Below are 22,818 nucleotides of genomic sequence, written 5' to 3'. Positions count from 1 at the left end.
GGTTCCAACTTACCAACTGCGCCCAGACACCGACTAACGGAGGGGGTCCCCGATGATCCGTGTTCTTCTGAACTTTCCTCACCTTGTGTACCCGTCAATAGGGCGGGATCTTGCTCTCTCGGTAACTTCGAAGAGTTCAAGTGGTGAAGCTTGAGTGTCTTGCCGAGACGTGGGGATGGGGTGGAGCAGCAGTGGAAAATCTTCACTCTGCGTCCGTGGATGGTTCCGTATCCTAAGCGAATATTCGAGCTTATGGATCCGGGGCCTAGATTGTGGATCTGGCCGTAGGGTTGCCTTGCGGGTGTGTTCCCTTGCCTTTGTAGTTCCTTTGCGTCGTACTTGCCGCCTTCTGTGACGGGATCTTGAGAGTTGAGAACTTCTAGGGTGTGACCGACCAAGTAGTAAATTCGGTTAACCTATCGGATCTGCACAAGTAAAGGAAAAGCTCACTAGGCTGTAGGATCTGGCCAATGTATTATCCAGTTATCGCTACCAACACTAGATTCGCAATTCCCAATCTTCTTCGAGCTCGTACGGCCAATGTAGTTCCGGGTCTTGAGGGCAGGAAGGCACTTGCGTGTTACTGTGCAAATTGAGTTCTGTATTGATACTTAGCCTATACCTGGCTGGATTTCTACCTTCTATGTCTTTCCCTCGTTAATCCTTACCAGGCTCGGCTGCATGTCCCTTCTTCCCTCGACCCATCTAATGTCAGCTGTATTATCTTTAGATCCACCGGATCCATGGCGTAATCATTATGGTCACCCTATTATGGGTACACTCATCCGGATCCAGGTCGCTTGGATCCACTTCACTGTAAGTGTACACTCGTCGTGGATCTGAGCTCTCCAATCATCCAACATCATCTCGCGACCGTCTATGATCTCCATTGTCCCACGAAAGCTCGAGATCCACTGCATCCATCATCCATATACCCTGGATCCAGGTCCCTCAAGGCGGGATCCTCCCTCCTTGGATCCGAACTCGGAAGTACGGGATCCGGGGTACCTCGCGGTGGATCTTGACTCCTCATTAGCCGTGGCTACTAGATCCACCTTCAGAGGGCACCTACCATCCTTCCTTCATAGGATCCACACCCGATCCACTCTTGTATAGTATATCCCATATCCATCTAGGTAAATCCAGGTAAGGGTGGATCCGAGGCAAGTCTTGGTGGATCTTGCCTTCTCGTACATCGCTCATACCAGATCCATCGTCACTTCATACGGGGTGCTGCTCGTCATGGCTAATCCACCACAGGCAACTTGCATCCGTGCCAGCCAACCCAACTCCTCTCTAATCACTTAAAATTGTCACTGATTCGGGATAGTGACCCCACGTCAGGCCCATTCTCTTATTTCTGAGAAAGCACTTCACCACATCTCTACGACACCGTCGACTTCGATCCAAGCGTCCCCATCTCAAAGCGTGCTCCAATTGAGACTGTGGTGTAGTGATTTCTCCATAGTTGCGGATAATCGTCCGTCGACAAAGACGTGGCACAGCCCAAGTTGTTCAAGCGAGGAACCCTCGGTCATGTGATGTACGGTGACGCCAAGGTGCAAGAGACTCGACGGCGTCACTTCCGAACTCTCAACGGATATTGGATACGGTTCATATGTCACTGAATCCAGGCTGTCCTAATTATTAATAATGGACTGGTCGGATTCGCATTCAGCGGCCAAGAACTGACCATCTACGGTACGAATCCTCGGTGGCGGTTGGGATGAGTTCGCGGAAGACTCAGCGACCCTTGGAAGACACGTTCACCGTCTGGGACAGGGCGCGGGCCGTTAAAAGATACTCATGCGACGGTGCAGACGACGCTTGGCGTGCAAGAAGATCCATAACGGACCATTGTTCACTTGATATTTGTATACTTGATTAGGACTTCTTAATAGGAATAGACCCGAAAGGGTAAACATAAACACAGAACAGACTTTCCACTCAAGCACACAGAGCGACGTCCGGCTTCAAGGTAAGCGTCGGGTCAAGCTTGTTTGAGTGTGTTATGCCTGTCGGTGAGCTCGAAGCTCTGTAGCGAGGGCTCATCCGGCAAGGCCAAGAGACTGTGTGTGTATTGGCCGATTACTATCGGGAGGTTTTACGTGACGGCATATTGTTGCCTACTTGCACGACTAGGAGTGCTTGAATTGCATCCCTTTTATTCTTCCAACAGAGCGTTGAATGCTCGGTGACCTCGTAAAAGGCTTTCCCGTGCCTGGTACCCTTCCGCTGTTGGGACGACGAGGGTTCATAACACCTATTAGCTTTGCTCGTGCTAGTAGCGTGTTCTTTTTTTTCTGGTTGGCCTATATAAGTAGTTTACAAGGTCCAGTTAGGCCCGGTGCGAGGGCAGAACTTGGATCTTCAGGTCCGCCCGAGCGATCGTTTACTATATTAGTAGACGTATTGTTGTGAAAACGTCCTAACTACACTTGTAGCTAGAGTTCACGTGGGAATTCCAACACCACAACTGGTGCCGCGACCCGGGAGCAGATGTGACCATTGTGAACTGTTGGTATGGCCTTCCAGCTTACGAGCTACCAAGAGAAGAAGAACAAGAAAACGAAAACAAGAAACATGGCGAAAGGACAACTGACGGTACCAGTTACGCCTGCCATTTCTGGCGGAGCTCGCAACGAGGGTTCAAGCCCGGCGGCGCGCTTTGCAGCCGCCACCGAGATTTCGGTGAGCTTTGACGACGAGGCGGACAGCGGTCCTGACGCCTACGATTATGAAGACTACGACGACAGGACGCCGGCTCCAGAGCCAGGCGCAGCGACACCGGAGACGGCCACGCTGTCATCAGGGCTGAGCGGGGCGACCAAGTCCCTATCGAGGAACCTCGCCGACGAGCTAGATGACGTAGCGGGGCCGGAACCGGCCTATGAAGATTATGACGATGGAACTGAGGGTTCTAAACCTTTGGTGGCGAGTGCAAAGCATTCCGCATTGCTGAAAGCACCTCGCCCACCTATCAACGGTGATACACCAGCCGCCAAGCGCGTTTTCGACCGCGTACAAGCGCTGATGCAGAATGATGAGTGGATGCAGCTGTTCAAGCCCTTCCCCAAGCGAAAGGCCGACTGGCCTGCGCTTGCGGAGGAACTTCAATACCCAGTCAACTCGGTGTCGACTAGCCAAGTTGCCGAGGAGTCAGTCTCGCTACTGTTGTCGCTGGGCTTAGAGAATGAGATATACCCATCGACGATGTCGCTCCAAGATTGGAGCTAACATGAAGCCGGGGCTGCTCTCCAGAAATGGAAGAAGAAGCTTCGGAAGGCATTTGACGCTGTTGGCATCAGCGCTGGAAAGCAGCCGGTGAGTCGACCGATCGTTCAAGATGAAGATCCGTCCACGATTCCACTGCCGCCGACACCCCAACGACTCGTTCGTACTCCTCCGGCCAAGCGTGGAGATGAGCGTGGTGCCTTTCGCACTACCGAAGCTTCACCGTACTTTCAAGACTCGCACATGGTTACGCCACGTTCGGAGAGCCGTATGCAGTGTGTTTACGCAGGCAACGAGGGTTCGTTCGGTCGCCGAGGTGGTCCGCGGGCTCCCAAAGGTGGCGCCGGACGTCGTCAAGTCGACAGCGATGGTTCGTCCAGTAACGATGACATTTTGGTACGTAAATTCGACGAGGAAGGTCCTCAAGTCGAGTTGATGCGTCAGATAAATGAGCTGGCGACGCTGAACGACGTGGACCCGACACCGAGGATTGAAATGGCGTCACACCGACCATTGGATCGCATCACGCCGTTCTCAGGCTCTCGCAACAAGAGCGAGAACTGTATGCAGTGGCTCCGTGGGTTCGTCTATGAAATGACTAAAACCCACACAGATGCCGACAAATGGTGCATTCCATTTGAGCTAAATCTCCGGGACGGAGCCATTCATTGGTTCCGTCAATTTTCAAAGAAGATGAAGCGCAAGTGGAAGCTGTTGAGCGACGCGTTCATCCGCTACTACTGCTCGCAGCTGACGCAGACGGCACTGTCCCGTTCCTACTCTGCAATGCAGGAACGTAACGAACATCTGTGCGACTACATAAACAGGCTGAATGGCTACGCTCGGACCGCCCGTCTACACTTTGAGAAGAGTGGTCGCGACGCGAAAGAACACGTACCGCAGTTCCTGGCAACATGCGATGATGACAAGCTGGCGGAGAGTCTCTACCACGCTCGAGTTGCCGACAATCACGAGCTCGAAGAGATCATCGAAGAATTTCTCAAGGGCAAGGAGAGAATGGCCAAGCGTGACAGTGAGTACCGATACTCCAAGAGTCGTGACGCGCGACGCGACGATGAGTATGCCCGCAACAATCGGCGTGATGACCGTCGCCGCGATGACAACCGAAACAAACCAAGAGTGACGGTCATTGAAGCCACGGTGGATGACCTACAAGCTGAATTAGAAGGTCGTGAAGCTGCTCAAGGGGGCACCGAGTATTCAAACGAAGATCCGAACGCTTACAACGATGCCCAAGACGGGTACAACGACTTTCAGCCCGATAATACGGATGATGATTTCTCATTGGATGAAAATGACCGACGCTGCCAACGAAAATGAGCGCCGTGCAGCTACTAAAGGTACCTACGCACGTTCAAACAACCGTCAACCACGTGGAAACACGCCTGATCGCGAGAATGGCTTCAATCAAGATCGCCGAGGTAGTGATCGTTACTGATGCCCGCTGTGACATTGCTTCATTCTCCAATTCACCATCCAGTCCCGTGGCTTCCAGTGCGACAGGGGCAGTTGTGGTGTAGTGATTTCTCCGTAGTTGCGGATTATCACTCGTCGACAAAGACGTGACACCGCCCAACATGTTCAAGCGACGAAGCCTCGGTCATGTGATGTACGGTGACGCCAAGGTGCAAGAGACTCGACGGCGTCACTTCCGAACTCTCAACGGATATTGGATACGGTTCATATGTCACTGAATCCAGGCTGTCCTAATTATTAATAATGGACTGGTCGGATTCGCATTCAGCGGCCAAGAACTGACCATCTACGGTACGAATCCTCGGTGGCGGTTGGGATGAGTTCGCGGAAGACTCAGCGACCCTTGGAAGACACGTTCACCGTCTGGGACAGGGCGCGGGCCGTTAAAGATACTCATGCGACGGTGCAGACGACGCTTGGCGTGCAAGAAGATCCATAACGGATCATTGTTCACTTGATATTTGTATACTTAATTAGGACTTCTTAATAGGAATAGACCCGAAAGGGTAAGCATAAATACAGAACATAATTTCCACTCAAGCACACAGAGCGACGTCGGGCTTCAAGGTAAGCGTCGGGTCAAGCTTGTTTGAGTGTGTTATACCTGTCGGTGAGCTCGAAGCTCTGTAGCTAGGGCTCATTCGGCAAGGCCAAGAGACTGTGTGTGTATTGGCCGATTACTATCGGGAGGTTTTACGTGACGGCTTATTGTTGCCTATTTGCACGACTGGGAGTGCTTGTATCGCATCCCTTTTATTCTTTCAACCGAGTGTTGAACACTCGGTGACCTCGTAAAGGGCTTACCCGTGCCTGGTACCCTTCTGCTGTTGGGACCACGAGGATTCATAACACCTATTAGCTTTGCTCGTGCTAGTAGCGTGTTCTTATTTTTACTGGTTGGCCTATATAAGTAGCTTACAAGGTCCAGTTTGTCCCGGTGCAAGGGCAGAACTGGGATCTTTAGGTCCGCCCGAACGATCGTTTACTATCATAGTAGACGTATTGTTGTAGGAACGTCCTAACTACATTTGTAGCTAGAGGTCACGTGGGAATTCCAACACCACAAGACTCGTCCAAGATGATCTGGGCGAACCTTCGGGGTGACGGCAGCAAGCAGGGTGAGCTCGGGTTCGCGTTATGGGAGCATCTCCACTGGATTGTGTTGGCTGGCATTGAGCGAGGTCTCGGCGAAGAAGCCAAGAAGTCGGTCACGACAAGGAGATCCTGAAGGAACTGAGAGCTCTGTTGAAGAAACGCTTCAGTGAGCGCGACCGTCGTGCCGACCGTCACCGTAACAAGTACCGAGAACAGTACATGGCGTGGAGTCGTGACTCGGTTTCCTCCGGTACCTCCGACACGCCGTTCATTCGTCCTGAGTTGCTTTTGGGGCCGTCGAAGCTCTGGTACCCGATCGAGAACTTGCCGTTCGCACCTCGGACATCTGACTGGCCTTCCGAAGTTCCGGCTCTCGATGCTCGTCTGCCATGGCGTACTGGATGGATGAGCGCGCCACATCAGCACCCGTACAACACCACGTACTTCCCGTGCCAGTGTAATCCGGAGCTCTTCAATCCTCGTGGTACGCGTTTCGTGGATGTGTACCAAAGCGTGCTGGTTGATCCGTCTCTGGATTCTAATGAATTTATTCCGACCTGGCGCGACTTGTTTTACTCGCCACCGGCTACTCCACGTCCCGCTCTGGCTGCTGCTCCTGTTGAAGCTGGTGCCGAGGATTCGCAGGGTCCGGCTGTGGCTCCAGCTGCCGAGGTTCAGGATCCCGATGAAGCGGAGAAGGAGAGTGGGGACTCGACTTCGTTGGCACTCTTGGCTGACAATTGGAATCGCTTTGAATCCTTGCTGCATGTTCCACGACGTTTTCCAACATTTCAGCTAACTGTTGAGGGGTCCAGCGAAGTTTCGTTTTCAGTGGTCGCTCCCCGGTCGGCATTCATGTTTTCTTATTCTTAATCCACTTCCACAGTGTAATCATGTTCATGTTGTTCTTCAAATGCATATACAATTTGTTGTTGCAGTAACGTTTTTCGTCTGTTACCACAGGCTGCATCGCCCTGTGGACAGTTCACACGTGATCCAGTCACGCTAGTCTTCGTCCGCCACTTGCGCCATCTGCAGCCGATTCTCGCTCTTCTTGGCTCGCCAATAGTCGTACGGCAGACCTCCACATGATAAGTTGGATGATGGTTCCCAAGTTGTATCTTCATAGCCCACCCACTTGACTTTGAACTCGCGTACAGCACGCTCCGTGCTCGTCGTCAGTGGCGTTCTGTCGTCGAGGATGGCCTCGACTTCATATTCGCCGGCAACTTGATCTGGTTCCCAGCTGTCTTCAGGCAGTAGTTCCTCATCGAAGTCGAGTCTTGCTTCATTAGTCGCGTCTAGTACCAACCGAGTGTTCGGTCGACTGTTGAATTTGTCGACAGCCTTGAGTCTCGACACATGCACTACTATGTAGAAGCGATACCCATTTCGGTCCGGCAGTTCCAGCTCGTACGCAAACGCTTCCACCTTGCGCTTGATCCACAAAAGGTCCATGCCATCGATGAGCTAATTTCTTTGTCAAGCCCGGTTTGACGCGTTCCATGTACAGCCACGCCCGGCTCCCAATATCAAAAAGAGATCTCGGTGGGGCTCTTGCAGGATCTTCTATCTCTTCTGAAGCTTCTAGGGGGTCCGCCGAGTGTTCGTTTCCACTTGGTTGAGGTACAGCAGCTTTTTCCAGTCGACTCAGAGCATCATTATGCTTTTTAGCCCTTCGCTCCTTTTCTACAGCCTGATAATCCTTGGCCATAGTGAGGGCGATCTCATGCTGTCGATTGATCTCACGCCGCCACGCCAGTGCGTCAGGCTGCTTGCCGAGTCCTCGTTTGAGTGATGACGACATCGTCCGCAACGTCGACTGCTCATCCCAACCGTGAACGAGGTAAAACGGTGTTTCTTTCCTCGTAGTATCCTGAGAGGTATTAATAGCAAATACCAGCTTCTCGGCAATTTCATCTCAATCCTGCAGCAGAGGATCTTCCACGTACACTCGTACGGAGCCCATCACCGACTTCACGGAGCGTTCGTGCTGTCCATTAGCCTGTGGCCGATAGCTCAAAGTCGTTCGTGAGCTTGACTGCATCATCTCTGCAAATGCTTGGAACACCTCGCTCATGAAGCGTGGGTCGCGGTCGTGCCTGATCAAAGATGGGGCTCCGAACTGTCGGTACACACATTCTTCGAACACTTGAGCAACACCCGGTGCTGTTGTATCCGACATAGGCTTGGCAATGATAAATCCTGTGAGCGAGCACTGAAATAGGAGCAACGCTGTGTTACCCCTGTGAAATTTCGGTAGTGGAATCACAAAATCTATCGAGACGATCTGGAACGGTCGTTCGGCTAGTACGTTGCCAGGTGAGTAACCATGAAGCTGTGGACGGCTTTTACCCGAGCTGCAATCCGGACATGACTTCACATGCTTCTCCACGTCAGCGTACAAGCCGATCCAATAATAATCGGACTTAACGCGATGGAACGTTCTCACCACACCTTGATGTCCTCCTTCCGGCGAGTCATCACAGTTCTGCAAGACTTCCTGAATCATCGTTGTCGGTACCGTAAGCCGCATCTTGGTCTCTTCTTGCCAACCGTGGTCGTACCGACGATTCAATTCAAGATAGTGAAGCACGCCGTCTTTTGATAACACGAACCGGTCAGCGTACTTCCAGGCATCTCGAGCTTCTTTGTAACTCAGCTCTTTTGCTTGGCCCTGAAGCACCTTCTTGATGTTAAGCCACTTCTGCTCCTCGGCTTGTGCCACCGTTATCCGTCTGCGTCGTTCCCACTGTATTGCTACCGGGTCAACATCTTCCGCATCGGGAAATGCCGCTGGTGCAGTCTTGTGATGATGGTCTGGCAAATCTTTGCCGATTGAATCTTCGTTGGACATCTCTCGTCGTTCTTCATGCTGTTCTTGAGCATTTGAGACCCCCTCCGAGTGTTCATCTGCAAACCTGACGCGTTTCTTGACTTTCGTCTGTCGCCTAGTCATCAGTGTCATATTACCATAATCGTACTCTGGTGAGCTGTAATCAACCACGAAATTTCAAATGTTTTCCACTTTGAAGACTCGCTGCCTGACAGTACATGGTCTTGACGCTCTCCCCACGTGACGAGTCTTCGCCCGGCTCGTAGATCATTTCTTGGATAGGATTCAGCGACGCCAATTCCGACTTGCGAGGTTCGGCCAAGATTACACGACTGACCTTCGATTCCAGCGCATCAGTGGCTAATGAATCCGCGGCAGCGTTGTATTCTCGTACAACGGGAAGATATTGCACTGACCGAAGCTTGGCCGCGAGTTCCTTTTGAATATACAGCAGCGCTAGCAGTGTTTCCTTCCTGCATGCGATCACCCCTAGTGATTGTTGAATCGCGAGCCTTGAGTCACCAACGATGCCTAAATCCTAGGCACCGTACGCAATAGCAGTCTTGCACCGTTAATCATCCCTGTGTACTCCGCCTCCTTCACAGTGGTGGCCGAGACGTAAGCGCTCACAGCAATCACTATCTTCCACTCAGGAAGGCTCCACAATACCCATGGACAAGCCCGTAGCCACCGTACTTCTCTGTCTTCGCTGATCCGTCAAAAGACATGACGAATCCACTGTAATTACGCGGAAGCCTGGCGTACAGCAACGCGGGGTCCATTCGAATTGTCGGAAAGCCCTTGATGGGATGTACCACCGGCGCGAGTGAGTCTTCTAAGTCGACGAAACACGCGATGCAGGGTTGTGGTAGCTGCGCGAAGGCGGCAGCTTTCTCCTTCACGCGCTGTACCTTCAAGTGCCACTTCGAAAGCACCACTGCGGACTGGACCGCGCGTCCGAAGAGAAACTTCGATATATGCGCCCACTCTAACGTCGAGTATCGTGTATAGACATGTAGCGTCTTTCCTGCCAGCTGGACGTAACAGATCTTCAACAGCAAAAGTAGCGCTAAAACTTCATTTTCGGCTGGATGGTAGCTCATCTCGGACTCCTTGAGCACGCGACCGAGAAATCGTACGGGTGTAACTTGCCTTCGTGTTATTGCATTAGCGTGGTGTTCAACGCCCATTCATTCGCAAAGAGCATGACATGAACTTCCTTCGACCGATCGAAGTGCCTGAGATTGGGTGAATGTGAAACACTCGCCTTCAATCTCGAAGGTACGACGTGCCGCAGAAAGGCCACCTTCAACGGCAAAGTCTTCATCCTTAAGCTGGTACAGCGCCGCACCGTAGACCGCGAATTCTTGAATGAAGCGGCTGTAGTAATTAACCGCTCCAAGAAACGACTGCATGCCCTTCTTACTCATTAAAAACGAAAGCTCGGTAATAGCCGCAAGCTTCTTTGGATAATCCCTGATACCTTCTGGCGAAATTTTATGCGACAGAAAGTTCACCTTGGGCTGGCAGAAGATGCTCTTAGTGAAGCTAATGCTGATCCGACACTGTGCAAATTTTGCCAGCAAACGGTCCAGTCTCGCCAGCAGCTGTCGAAATCCTCGCCACCAGAGCAAATATCATCCACAAACGATCGTCGTCCAAACACAGGTACCAGCGTAATTCATCTGGTTCCCCGTTCGTAAACATATCAGCGACGGGGCTGTTGACGAGTTGTAGTACAGGGTCGGCCTCCACCGGTGCTTCGCGGTCTGCCGCGAACTTCGTTTGAAACGAACCCTCGGTGCTCGGCCCACGACGTTCCTTGGCCTGTTCTTCAGCTAAACGCATCCTCTCCGAGTATTCAAACCAACATCCTTTAGGTTGAACGAACCCCCAGAGTGCGTTGTCAATCATACGTTGGTAGACCATCGGCGCGTTCTTTAACCCGAAGGTCATGCGTAACCACTCGAAATGTCCGAGTGCGCAGACAAACGCCGACACTTTACGTGCTCACAAGGTCTTCATGACCGCCCACAAGCCGCTTGTAGCATCCAGCGAGCAGAACCATAGGTAGCGCTCGAGATCGGTCAACAGATCGTCGACTAGCGGCATTGCATACTCCATGATTGCGGTGATAGCATTCACCATCTTGTAATCAATGCAGATCTGGATGTCCAGCCCGCTCTTAATCATCACAATCACGATTGGCGATGCCCATGGACTGTCTGAAAAGACGATCAGTCCTGCTCGCAGCAAAGCGCGCAGTAGCTCGTACAGTTTGCCGAGAAATCGTAGCGGCACGCGCCGGGCTGTTTAATTGGGGCGTGCCCCTCTGTGTCGATATCGCATACCGCGCCGTAGGCTGGCGGCGGCAGTGCGTTACCACTAGCAATCAGGATGTGCTCGACCAGACGTTCCCTACGATCGGTCGACAGCTGGGGGTCAGCAACATTGGTCGCATTGTAGTCTATAGTCGCGTTGATCTCTTCGGTCAGGTCTGGCGGGAAGGCTAACTCATTTGCGTAGTCTTCCAGCCCGATGTTGTTAGCCGGATGCTCGCAGAAGTCATTCCTTGCGCTCTCCGTTGCTTCATTTACTTCGGTTGTTAATACTCAAGCAACCGAGATGTACGTCTCGTCCAAAGTCGCTACGGACTCTTCTCTTGACTCAAAATCGGCATCAGCCTTAAGTTGAACACTCAGTACTGGGTCCATCTCCTTCCCATCCTGATTTCTCATCTTTGGGCCATCTCCCGAGTCTTTGTTCGCAATATTGAATGCGCAGGCAACCGACATATTTGGCTGTTGACTTCTGTTCAGCGTTTCGGATGACCGTTGTCTTGACAACTCGGCATTCGCATCATTCTCTCAACGAACACTCGGTGCCGTATTCACCACCTTCAGCGTGACGTCTACATCCTCTGGACCAACCACCGATGATTCGTTCGCAGATTTGGCTGGGACAACTTCGTCAAAACTGGTGACTCCATCTAATCCAGTGCTGTAACTTGTCGCTTCCATTGTCATCCCAGACTTGAAACGAACACTCGTTGGCGTATGTACAACGTTTACTGAACTCAGTAGATTGTGGGTACGCGCTGCCGAGGCTTCGTTTGCATTTTTGACCTTCAAGAGATCCTTGTCGTGGGCAACATTCTTGGCTTCCTCGACGATACCTCGCTCGTATACCAGCCAACGGAAGCCAGTGGAGACACTCCCATAACGCGAATCCGAGGTCACCCTGCTTGCCGCCATCGCCCCGAGGATTCGCCCAGATCATCTTGAGGCGGGTCTCGATGGGGGCACGCTTAAAGATGGGGACGCTTGGGTCGAAATTGAGGGTGTCGAAGAGACACAACTGGAGGGGATAGAGCCACCGGAGTTGCTGATAAGGGTGATCCGGAGTTGTGTAGTCGAAGAGCGCTTGGAGACCTTCCAACGTTGTACGAATGACGACTTCGCCGGCTGGTTCAGGAAGCGTCATGTTCCGAAGACGCTAAAAAACGTTCTTTGCCCCCGCATCGGTGATTTCCATGTCCAGATACGGGAGAGCCCACAGTGACGAGGTGGACGAAGCCGGCACGGTAAATACGAGCTCCGGGCAACACGCGGTGAGGCAACGGCTCAACCGACGGTGGGCCGCCACGACGCGGCACCTAAGTGTAGGTGACCGTAATCTAGCGCCCGGGCCCAGCATCGAGCGTTAGAGAAAATGGGCGAGGAGACGCCTGAGCAGCAGGAGAAGATGGTGGCGCTTGTGAACCTCGCGATGACGGAGGAGGCGGACCACCAACTGTGATCGGAGAAGTGACCATCGGCGAAGGATTTGGCCGAGGAGGAGTCAGAGACCGAGCAGGGCCAAGACAGCTCCAGCTGCCGTCGGAATCTTCAACATCTTCGTCATCAGCTGTGCTTGAATGTTCGGTAGGCGGCGGAACATCACCGCCACCACTTGTACCATCAGGTGAATCATCCACCGAAAGTTCATCGTCATCCACGTTATCTCCACGATCGTCATCCACGTTATCTCCACGATCGTCATCAACATTTCCATCGTCATCAACTTCCATCGAAAAATCGGTCGAAGAAGCACTTGGCGCGGCAGCTGTTGGAACCGTCGGGGCCGGCTTTGAAGACACGGAGGCTTGTGGAGCAGCTTCATTAGGGGTAAGCCCTGCCGTAGAAACTACTCCCGAGACTTCAACCGTCTTAGAAGTCACAGCAGACGACGAAGCAACCTTGCCGGATGAGACGGTGTTATCCGACTCATCATCTTCGTCATCCGAACCGAACATGAGTCGAAAATCCTCGGCCTCACGCAAGGCCTCTTCGACAGCGCGTATGTCCGCTGGGGAAGGAGAGATCGTCGAAGCTGGTGGCTTGGCCACGTCGGGAGGACCCTGAGGCGGAGGCGAAGGCGTCAGGAAGACCGGAAACATCGTCGTGATCCCCTGAGCCCACATCTTTAGCCGAAGACACGATGGTAGTACCTTGAGCCGACGGGACCTCGCTTGAACCAACGTCAATCATTTCCACTTCACTCTGGTCACCGCTGCGGTCTACAACGACGTCGGAGAATGCGATTCGATAGAGGATGACGCTGGCTTGCGAGGTGGCGACCATGAACGAGGGGACGACGGCACAGACTGTGACCGATACTTCGAATGACGCCGAGACGACTTGCCAGGAGAACGAAGGCGAGTATTCCGGCGTTTCTTCTAAGCCGCTTGCATCCATGCCTTCGGGCGAAACAGCGAACGACGTGCAGACTTGGGGGTTGAAGGGTCGGCAGGTGGCGCATCACCGATACATGCTGTACAGCGGCGAGTACCTCGTTGAAGCCCATTGCAGTCTCGAGACGACGTTGAGTGCAAACATCGCCGTGAAGAGGAGGCTCAACGTTGAGCTGCACTTGATGGCGAGCCATCGCGGTCAAGTACGAAATAATCGACGTCATCATGTGATCGACGGATGCGTCCGTACTCTCAGCCAGCATGGCGCGCAACGAATCCTCGGTGAGGGGTGGAGGACCACCAGCAGACACAGACGGATCAGCAGGAGCCATCTCCGTGGATTCAGCTACGACAAGAAGTCCCGCTGATGACGCTGCAGTTGAAACGAGTGGGGCAGGCTGAGGGCTGTTCGAACCTCGGTGTCGCCCCCTGTAAAAAAAAGACTAAGGATACATGGTGATGAGCAAGGTACCAAAGTTTCAAGAGGAAGATGAGCTGACTTACCTCCCACTGTTCATGATCATGTCGTCGGCGAGGTTGAAGACGCTGGAGGGCGTGATTATCGGCCCGATTAAGGCGCTTGGCCATCCAGTGACTGGATGGTGAATTGGAGAATGAAGAAATGTCACAACGGGCACCAGCACCGTGGCTTCCATTGCGACAGGGGCAGTTGTGGCGTAGTCATTTCTCCAATGTTGCGGATAATCGCCCGTCGACACAGATGCGACACCGCTCAAGTTGTTCAAGCGACGAACCCTCGGTCTCGTGATGTAACGTGATTTTAAGGTGCAAGAGACTCGACAGCGTCACTTCCAAACACTCAGCGACTATTGGATACGGCCCAGATGTCACTTAATCCAGGCTGTCCTTATTATTAATATTGGACTGGTCGTTCGCATTCTGCGGCCAAGAACTGACCATCTACGGTACGAACCCTCGGTGGCGGTTGGGATGAGTTCGCGGAAGACTCAGCGACCCTTGGAAGACACGTTCACCGTCTGGGACAAGGCGCGAGCCGTTAAAAGATACTCATGCGACGGTGCAGACGACGCTTGGCGTGCAAGAAGATCCATAACGGACCATTGTTCACTTGATATTTGTATACTTAATTAGGACTTCTTATTAGGAATATACCCGAAAGGGTAAACATAAAAACAGAACAGAATTTCCACTCAAGCACACAGAGCGACGTCTGGCTTCAAGGTAAGCGTCTGGCCAAGCTTGTTTGAGTGTGTTATGCCTGTCGGTGAACTCGAAGCTCTGTAGCGAGGGTTCATCCGGCAAGGCCAAGAGACTGTGTGTATTGGCCGATTACTATCGGGAGCTTTTACGTGACGGCTTATTGTTGCCTATTTGCACGACTGGGAGTGCTTGTATCGCATCCCTTTTATTCTTTCAACCGAGTGTTGAACACTCGGTGACCTCGTAAAGGGCTTACCCGTGCTTGGTACCCTTCTGCTGTTGGGACCACGAGGCTTCATAACACCTATTAGCTTTGCTCGTGCTAGTAGCGTGTTCTTATTTTTACTGGTTGGCCTATATAAGTAGCTTACAAGGTCCAGTTTGTCCCGGTGCAAGGGCGGAACTGGGGTCTTCAGGATCGCCCGAACGATCGTTTACTATCCTAGTAGACGTATTGTTGTGGGAACGTCCTAACTACATTTGTAGCTAGAGTTCACGTGGGATTTCCAACACCACAGTCTGTATTGATGCGACTCATGGCATGAACATCAACAGGTGATCTGAATGATGTAATTGATTTTGTTGGTGACATTGTTGCTATGGTTGGTATAGTTGAGTCATAATTGGGTAAACAATTGCGCTACCAATTACAATACCAATTACTTACCAATTATGCTTAGCTTATATTATCATATCTTTCTAACCATTCTCAACACTTCCTTTCTAAGTATTTGCTTTTTAGCTTCATGGGGACGGAAAAATTCAGGTGTGGAGCGTTTGCTTAGCATTCACTGACTGATGGTGAAACCGAACAAAACATGAAAAACGCAATTTCGGCGTTCCAGATCAACAACGAATGCTGGAAAGAAATTGAAGTCATAGTATCTCGGCCGTGTTGTAGCAGGCCTACCGCTTAACAGCAGTAAATTTTCCTCGTTACCGCCTCATTTCGTCGACCCCAGTTACAGCCAGGTTGATGAGTGTGTTCGACGAATGTTCTCTTCTCTTGCTGCTGACGGGAAACTAGGACAAGCTCTGCAGTTGTGTGTCGCTGCACTAGTGAACCACGCGGATTTTCTTCGACAGCAACTACCTTCTAACCACGCGCTGCTCTCAACATTTTTATTCAGAGACGACTCCGTAATGACTAGCCTGAAGCAGCAGGTTATAACGTCCAATTCGCCTTGGATGCAATCCACTGGTATCCCACCTCATATTGGGATTTACAAACAATTGGAGGACCTACGCGAGTCAATTAAACAATTACCGGAAACTTTGCTCAGTGGAGTTGAAATTTTGCCCGATGAAAAGGGTGTTGCTGCCGGTAATATCACGCGGGACTTGTTAGCACAAACAATACGCCAGCTACTTGCAGATGCTGGCATAGGTGTGCCATGTTCAGCAACTCAGCCCACAAAGTCTCCTTCAGAAAGCAGTCAAAATGTACACTTCTGGGGCGGCAAGTTCCATTTCCTACCAGCTGACTTTGAGTTTCCCAGCACAGACCCGCTCACGGCGTGGATGTTAAGGTGGTTCGGAAACAAAACGCTAGGATACCCACCGCTTTACCGAATAACAAGCCGTGATCTGTCAAGCCGACAAAAAGCCAACACGCTTTCAGAATGGAAAAATGTTCGTACATCATATCACGGTTGAGATCGAAAAAGCGACTGGGTTTGCAATAACAAAGTTGCACACAGAGACAGAGGCTGAGAAGTTATTCGCACAAGGCATGGACAGACTCAAGTTACTCCCCACCATTCGGGCTCGAAGGAACACGCAGCTTAAGGTGAGTACCCTCACTCGCCTTATACGTGAAGCGATGAAAGCAGACAATCCGAACGCACTGTCAGAACCTTTTCGAAAGCGCAAACGCGCCAAGCGGAGTGACCCGACGGTAGGATAGGATGCGGGGTGCCAAGACATCTTACCTTGCACGTGGGGCAGCAGTTGCAGGCCTTCTAGTGTTTTATGATCAAGTTACCCACCGACGCCACTTATCGCATGTATTTTAACCAATCAACACACATCTCCATATCGTCAGAAAACTGCCTTACGATTTCTCCTCACAATTCATTGATTAATCACACATGCGAGTTTTTTTTTAATGAAAAACCAATCTGGTATTTTTTTTCGGACCAGAGAAGTTGGATTTTGACTGTGCTGTTATCCTAGTGTGGTCGGTTTGTGAAGACGTCACAGCGCGTGCCCCACTTCAACCGCTCGCCATGCGGCTTCCGCTGCCCGCGGATTTCTTCGCACCCGTACGGCTCTCCGCAGCCGAAGCTCACGACCTACAGCGTGTGGAAGCGCGGCTTCTCTCCGCCTATCTGGCTAGTTACGACTCCCAAGAAAACGATGCGCAGCCCAGTTGGAAGCTCGTGGGACAGCGTGTAGGCGTCAAGATCTTTCGCCAGCGACCGACGAAGCAGAAGAAGGTAAAACGGCCGCGAAGGGGCCAGCCGGGCCCCGAGATCGATCCTGAGCTAGCATCCGACTGGAGGAGGCGCCCGTCAGGCACTGAGGAGCGCAAGTTACAGGCGTTGCGTCTCGTTGGTAGCGTGGACGGAACGCTGGAGGACGTTTTATACGGAGCCATGTGGAGGTCCGGTCGGGAGCGCGCAGCTAGAGCGCATTTCACTGGGGACGGAGTAACAGACGGCGCCGTGCTATGCTCTGTGGAGAGCCCGTCGAGTGCGGACCCTTTCCGGTCACTGAGTGTCAGGTTGGCACTGAAACGCGCTCCGCACTGCGGACTGGTGGTCAAAGACAGAGACTTCTGCTACTTGGCAGCGGCAGGGGTGGTGCACTCGCCTAGGACAGGCGTGAAGCTTGGCTATCGACTGCGCCACTCCATCACGTTCCCTTCGTGTCCACCGTTCCAGATTCACTCGGTAGCAAGAGGACAGATCTTCTTGTGCTCGTTCTTCAGACAGCTACGCAATGGTAGAGTGGAGGTGTTTCATGAAGGGAAATACGATGCTGGGGGAGGGAACGGGGCGGTTGGACTGGGACTACCGAAATCTATCGCCGAGAAGAGCATCGTGGAGACGCTGTTGAGTCTGGCAGATGTAGGAGCTTGTGCGCTGGCCAAGAAGCTGGCTCGAGAGGTGGACAACACAGAGGCGGAGCGTGCAGTGGGTTCATTATCATCTGCGTCGGTCCAGGAATCCCTTGACGGCGACAGACGCTGTGGGATGTGTCTGCGTCGTCTTCGTAGCGCCCTTAAGCGGAGGTGTGCAGCTTGTCGTCAATGGACGTGTACTCAGTGCGGTGATCGGCAGGAAGCTATTCCGTCATCCAGAGTTACATGGGCGGGTGAGCCAGTATCAGCACGCTGTTTCTGCAAAGCTTGTGTTGCCAAAGTCTTGCGCGATGATGCCACGAAATACGCGTCACGCGATGCCAATGGCGATGACTGTGAAGTTACCAGCGGACGATGGGGCCACGACGATATTCCTGAAGAGGACGAGGATGATGAGGATGAAGTTCGTATCCCAAATCGACGCCACTCTATGGTGCTGTCCGCAGGGAATACCGGTACGCACTATTCCGAACTCGGCGATCTCTCTCGACAGCATCAGTTGATGACGGCAGCCACTGGAATCCCGAGTAGCACTGAATTCGGGTCTTGCACGTCGGTATCCCGCTTGTTTGCCAAGCAAATATCTGTGGACAGCAACGCCATGAACATCATCAACAGTTCGCTACCTGACAGTCGCCGATGCCGCAGTGCCACGCTGACCGCTGCACCTGCTCCAAATAATGAGCAAGAAAGAGATCGACCCAGACGGCGTCCCAGAGTACATGCGCCTGATATCCTATTGCGAAGCGATGTGGGCAAGCGTAATTGGGCGTCTTCGACGTCCGCTTTGTCTCTGCAATCCCCGCAGCGACATATTGTCGGTTCACCGATTGTTAATCTCAATCGCCGTCGACGGTCCGGGAGTTTATCGCCGTCCGTACGCCGAGTCAGCTTTGGCAGCAATTGCAGCTCCAGCGGAAAGAGCGACGACATCCGTGTGCGTATTGTCACACCCAAGCGAGGTCAACCTGCTGCTGCCTATACTCCATACTTTGCGTCTACGGGAGTCTCGTCGTCGAGACGAGCGTCAGTGGACTCTGGTCCCCCGTCCACAAGGACTGTTCACCGTCGCTTCTTTCGTGACCTGTACGGCAACCAAAATGCAGCACGAAGGAAGAAGCGATTGAGTATAAACTGAAGTAATGTTAAGCTAAGAAGGAAGGAACGCTCAAGTGTGCCCATATTGCGTCGTCGTTCAAATTCCACAACGTTCACCTTATTAACTGAACACTTGCGTTCCTTTAACCGTTTTGTAGTTTTCTTGAGGGCGCCGTTTCTCGATTGGCACGTGCTTGCTTCGGTTCTCAGGAGCAACGCCATCGTTCAGCGATTCGCAGCCTCTGAGAGTGTGACACTGATTCAGACTGCGAATGATACCCGGCACGACGACAATTTCGAACTGCACTGGGTGCAAATGTGCTGCTCTATTCGCGTTTAGCGGCACCTCTGCTGTAGTCGTCACCGTCATTATTATTTATTGTTGGTACAATATAATAATGCCGTCGAATAGAAGCAACTCGGCTCGACAATCAAACGGTCCATAAAAATTTATCTGCGCCAAAACGATGCTGAAACGGTTCAGCATTATGATTGGCTAACACCTTCAACTTGTATCGCCTGTCCGCTCCCAACGCCTGTCGTCGTCGATCGTTGCCTTGCCTCTGGTGAGGTGTTAAAAAATCACAAGGTAAGCTTCGTTCATTTCAAGATTCACTTCATCCCAGAACGATCTCCGTTTCTTCACCTTCGGGTTCTTTCACTCTAATTCCTTCCAACACTATGAAGACCTCGACGTTCCTGCTCCTCACCGTTGCAATTGGCGCCACTGCTGCCCAGAACGGTACCAATTCGTGCGATATGGGCGCCATCGAGGGGAAACTGCTGCTGAACGGCACGACCTGGCATGAGAGCTGCGCGACCGCGACCGGTGTAGACGTGTTCCAGCTCGGCTCGCTCCCCACGAAGGTCGAGGCCAAGACCGTCCAGCAATCGCGCGACTGCGTCAACTACCTCAACCAGCTCAACCAGGAGGCCAACTCGGAGATCCAGTGCGAGACAACGGTGGGCGACCAGACCATCAATTTCGCTTCAATGCTGACGGATCTATTGAAGGGTCAATCCAGCAACAAGACCAAGGTGGCGGCTGTCGGCTCGGACAGCATGTCTGGCAGCGTCTCGTTATCATCCAGTGACTCGGGCAGTGAATCTACATCTGACAGCGAATCCGCCTCGGGCAGCGAGTCCGATGAGAGCAGCTCGGGGTCAGAGGAGGACGGTTCAGCAGATGCCCAGAAGGACGGCAGCGCCTCGAAGAGCAGCACCGGAGTCGCCCTCACGACCACGTTCTCCGTCGTCGCCGCGGCTACCGTGCTCGCATTTGCACTTTAGTCTTGCAGTCAACGTACCTATGTGACTACTGCTGCCAAATAGAATCTTGAGCATTGATGACGATATCCTTTTCACGTTGAGTAGCAATTGGTCGTTGAGGGCGAACGCGCTTACTTTACACTGATTGGCATCATGATAATGAAAAGGTGTAGCCAGTAGTTATTTGCTACAAGTCGAGCGGAGCCCCGCATTTGGGCTCTTTGATCTAGTTTGGGCTGAGCAGGAGTGTGTATTGTGCCATTCTGCCAAAACGCCCTCAGTTTTATGGTCCTACGAAGTAGAAATCCTTCTTCGTACTATTAATAGGATGACCCTTACGAAAGACCTCCTATCTGATCGGGTGCATCCGACTAAAATTTAGCCTACTCCCTTTTACGAAAAAAAAGACGATGCCAATCAAAGACATATGAGGCGTCAATCAAAATGTTACCTATGAACCTAAGTACGAATCGCGATTTAAGCACTCTAAACGAAAGCGGGGCGTCTCCTCTATCTTTTGAGCCCTTATAAGCTGCAGAATGCTTAAAACTGAAGAAGTTGTGGTCGAAATGACGATACATTTAGGAGTGTTGTGAGCTCAATATTTTTTCAATTTTAGAGATTTAAGTGTTTTTTAAAAGCTCTTGTTAAAAGCAATTGAATAAGGGTGGTCTACAGTTTTTTCGATGGAAGTTTACAATAAATGTCACTATTTCGGTTAAGTGCGAAAATCAATTGGCCAACTTTAAGCTCGATTATCTCGATAGCAGGTTCGTAAGTAACATTTTGTTTGACGCAGTCTCATATTTGACCAGACCACGCATATTTTCTCAGGGAGGACCTAAGCCATAGCAATACCATACAACAATTTTGCGACTGCTACATCTTACCCCTAACAAGGGAAGATGTAGCAGTCACAAAGTTGATATTGTACAATACCTTCCATCCTCTGAAGTTTCATCGACAAACACAATTTGATCTGGCCCGCTGTAGAAAGGCAATAGCCTGTTCACATACTCTTGCCTCGCCAGCGTATGTCTGATGAGTAGCCCATATTTGATTTAAAATCAATCTATTGTGGATACCTTACGTAAGGGTAAATGGTCGGCAAATACTGGCCATTCAGCCCTTAATTTGTTAAAAGATACCCTTTAGACCAAATCGGAGCCTCCACAATCAAGTATTATTGGATCATAGTCGGCAAAATCAAACAGTGTTATTGGTCAAATATCATTTTAGTTAGTGGCCTGGCTTAGCAATTCAACTCCCGTGACGGGGTCACACAGCACCTTGTACTAGAGGAAGTTAGCTTCCGAGAGTATACAAACTCTCAGTGAACGGCAGTTCACAGGTCCCCTCTTTATTCAAAAGAGAGCAACGTGACCTAATTAAGGTAGAGTGTAAACTGAGTATATTTATAGGTAGATAAAGCTTGGGCTTAATACAAACTATAAGTCACCTATAGAAATGCAATGTCATCAACCAATATTTGGCTTTGGACGACCTTGGTACTTTGTACCAAATATCCCGAAGTGTGACGTGTCACACTTCATATAACCAGGGTACACTTAGGGCTACGTACCCCGTTACATCCTCCCCCACTTAAGTTCGGTTTACCGACCAATCAAAATGAAAAGGTGTTCGTCACAAACTTTCATTCTCAAAGTCGAAAACCATCGACTTGGCCGCGCGAGCGCGGCGGAGGCTCACTCCACAGTTAGAGCCTCGAGCAGCAGTCTGTGCGATCTTCTTCTAGGTCTCCACTTCGACCGTTTGCTATGCCTCGTGGCACTGCAAAGAGCGGTGTGAAGACACGCTCCAAGGCTGCTGCCGGGAAGGCGCCAGCCAAGAGCACTACAGTCTCACGGCAAAGGCTCGGCACTTAAGGAGGCTACTCAGGTGGCCTCCGAGGCGATCGGTTCCTCGGGTGACGCGGCTGTGGGCAAGCGAGCAAGCAAGCGCCGCAGCCCGTCGCCCTCGGCCTCTCCAGACAATCGTCCGAACCCTCGGTTCGTAGAACGTGACTTCGACTCTGGCAGTGAGGACGAAGCCGAGTCCGAGAGCGCACACGATGCTCCTGCGGGGTCTGTGGGAGGGCACAGCCCAGTGCCCAGCGAGCACAAGGATGACAGCGTGCAGTCGCTCGCTAGTGATCAAGGTGATCACAGTCCCAGGACGTCTGTGCGCTCTGAGAGTCCCGCTGTTAAGGCTAAGGGCACTCTCAAAGCTAGTGGTGATGGAAGAGAATCCTCGCAAACGTCTCTCGCTTGCCGAGGGTCTTGCGCGTGCTAAGGCCTCTAAAGCCGAAGGCGCCAAGCCCTCAAAGAAGCGTACAGCCTCTAAGTCTTTACTCCGCGAGGAGAAGGAGACTCGGCACTCACATCGGGGCATTTCGACTCCTCGGATGAAGAGGAGGAGAAGGAGAAAGAAGAAGAGGAGGAGGAGGGTGCTATATCTGAGCCCCGGGAGGTCACGAATGACCTCGACCAGCAGCAGGAGGATTTCCAAGCTGCCCAGCGTGCGGGTCCGGTGGTGGCACCCGTCGGCCAGGGAGCTGTCATCAACTCGCGAGGGTATTGGCCTCCCGAGGAGAACTCTGGGGCTGACCTCTTCCTAGAGCTTCTCGTCGCTTTTCGTGGTTATGTGGGCGGCCACACTTCTAGGTGCATTTACGAGCGTGCCCTTGTTCAGAAGGAACAGTTGTTCGTTGACATCCTGGAGGCAGCTCGGTGTGTGCTTCTCGCGCCACACCGCATCCCCCTTAAGGACTTCACGACTTGTCGTAAGAAG

The 22,818-nt window shown here is 51.9% G+C and overlaps 2 protein-coding genes across 2 annotated transcripts; both read left to right on the top strand.

Moving 5' to 3' along the window:
- Window positions 1–16,804: 16,804 nt before the first annotated feature.
- Window positions 16,805–18,799, top strand: PITG_19603 (uncharacterized protein; the record flags this gene model as incomplete). Its single annotated transcript, XM_002996880.1, has 3 exons — window positions 16,805–16,975; window positions 17,105–18,094; window positions 18,155–18,799. 3 exons carry the CDS (start codon window positions 16,805–16,807, stop codon window positions 18,797–18,799), a joined length of 1,806 nt encoding a protein of 601 aa, XP_002996926.1.
- A 641-nt stretch (window positions 18,800–19,440) lies between these two features.
- On the top strand, window positions 19,441–20,049 carry PITG_19602 (putative GPI-anchored serine-threonine rich hypothetical protein; the record flags this gene model as incomplete). The annotated part of the gene is made up of 1 exon (XM_002996879.1): window positions 19,441–20,049. One exon carries the CDS (start codon window positions 19,441–19,443, stop codon window positions 20,047–20,049), a length of 609 nt encoding a protein of 202 aa, XP_002996925.1.
- Window positions 20,050–22,818: the final 2,769 nt, after the last annotated feature.

Source organism: Phytophthora infestans, genomic scaffold (genome assembly GCF_000142945.1).
Source record: "Phytophthora infestans T30-4 supercont1.99 genomic scaffold, whole genome shotgun sequence".
Lineage (NCBI taxonomy): Eukaryota > Oomycota > Peronosporomycetes > Peronosporales > Peronosporaceae > Phytophthora > Phytophthora infestans.
This window is presented reverse-complemented; position numbering and strand designations above follow the sequence as displayed.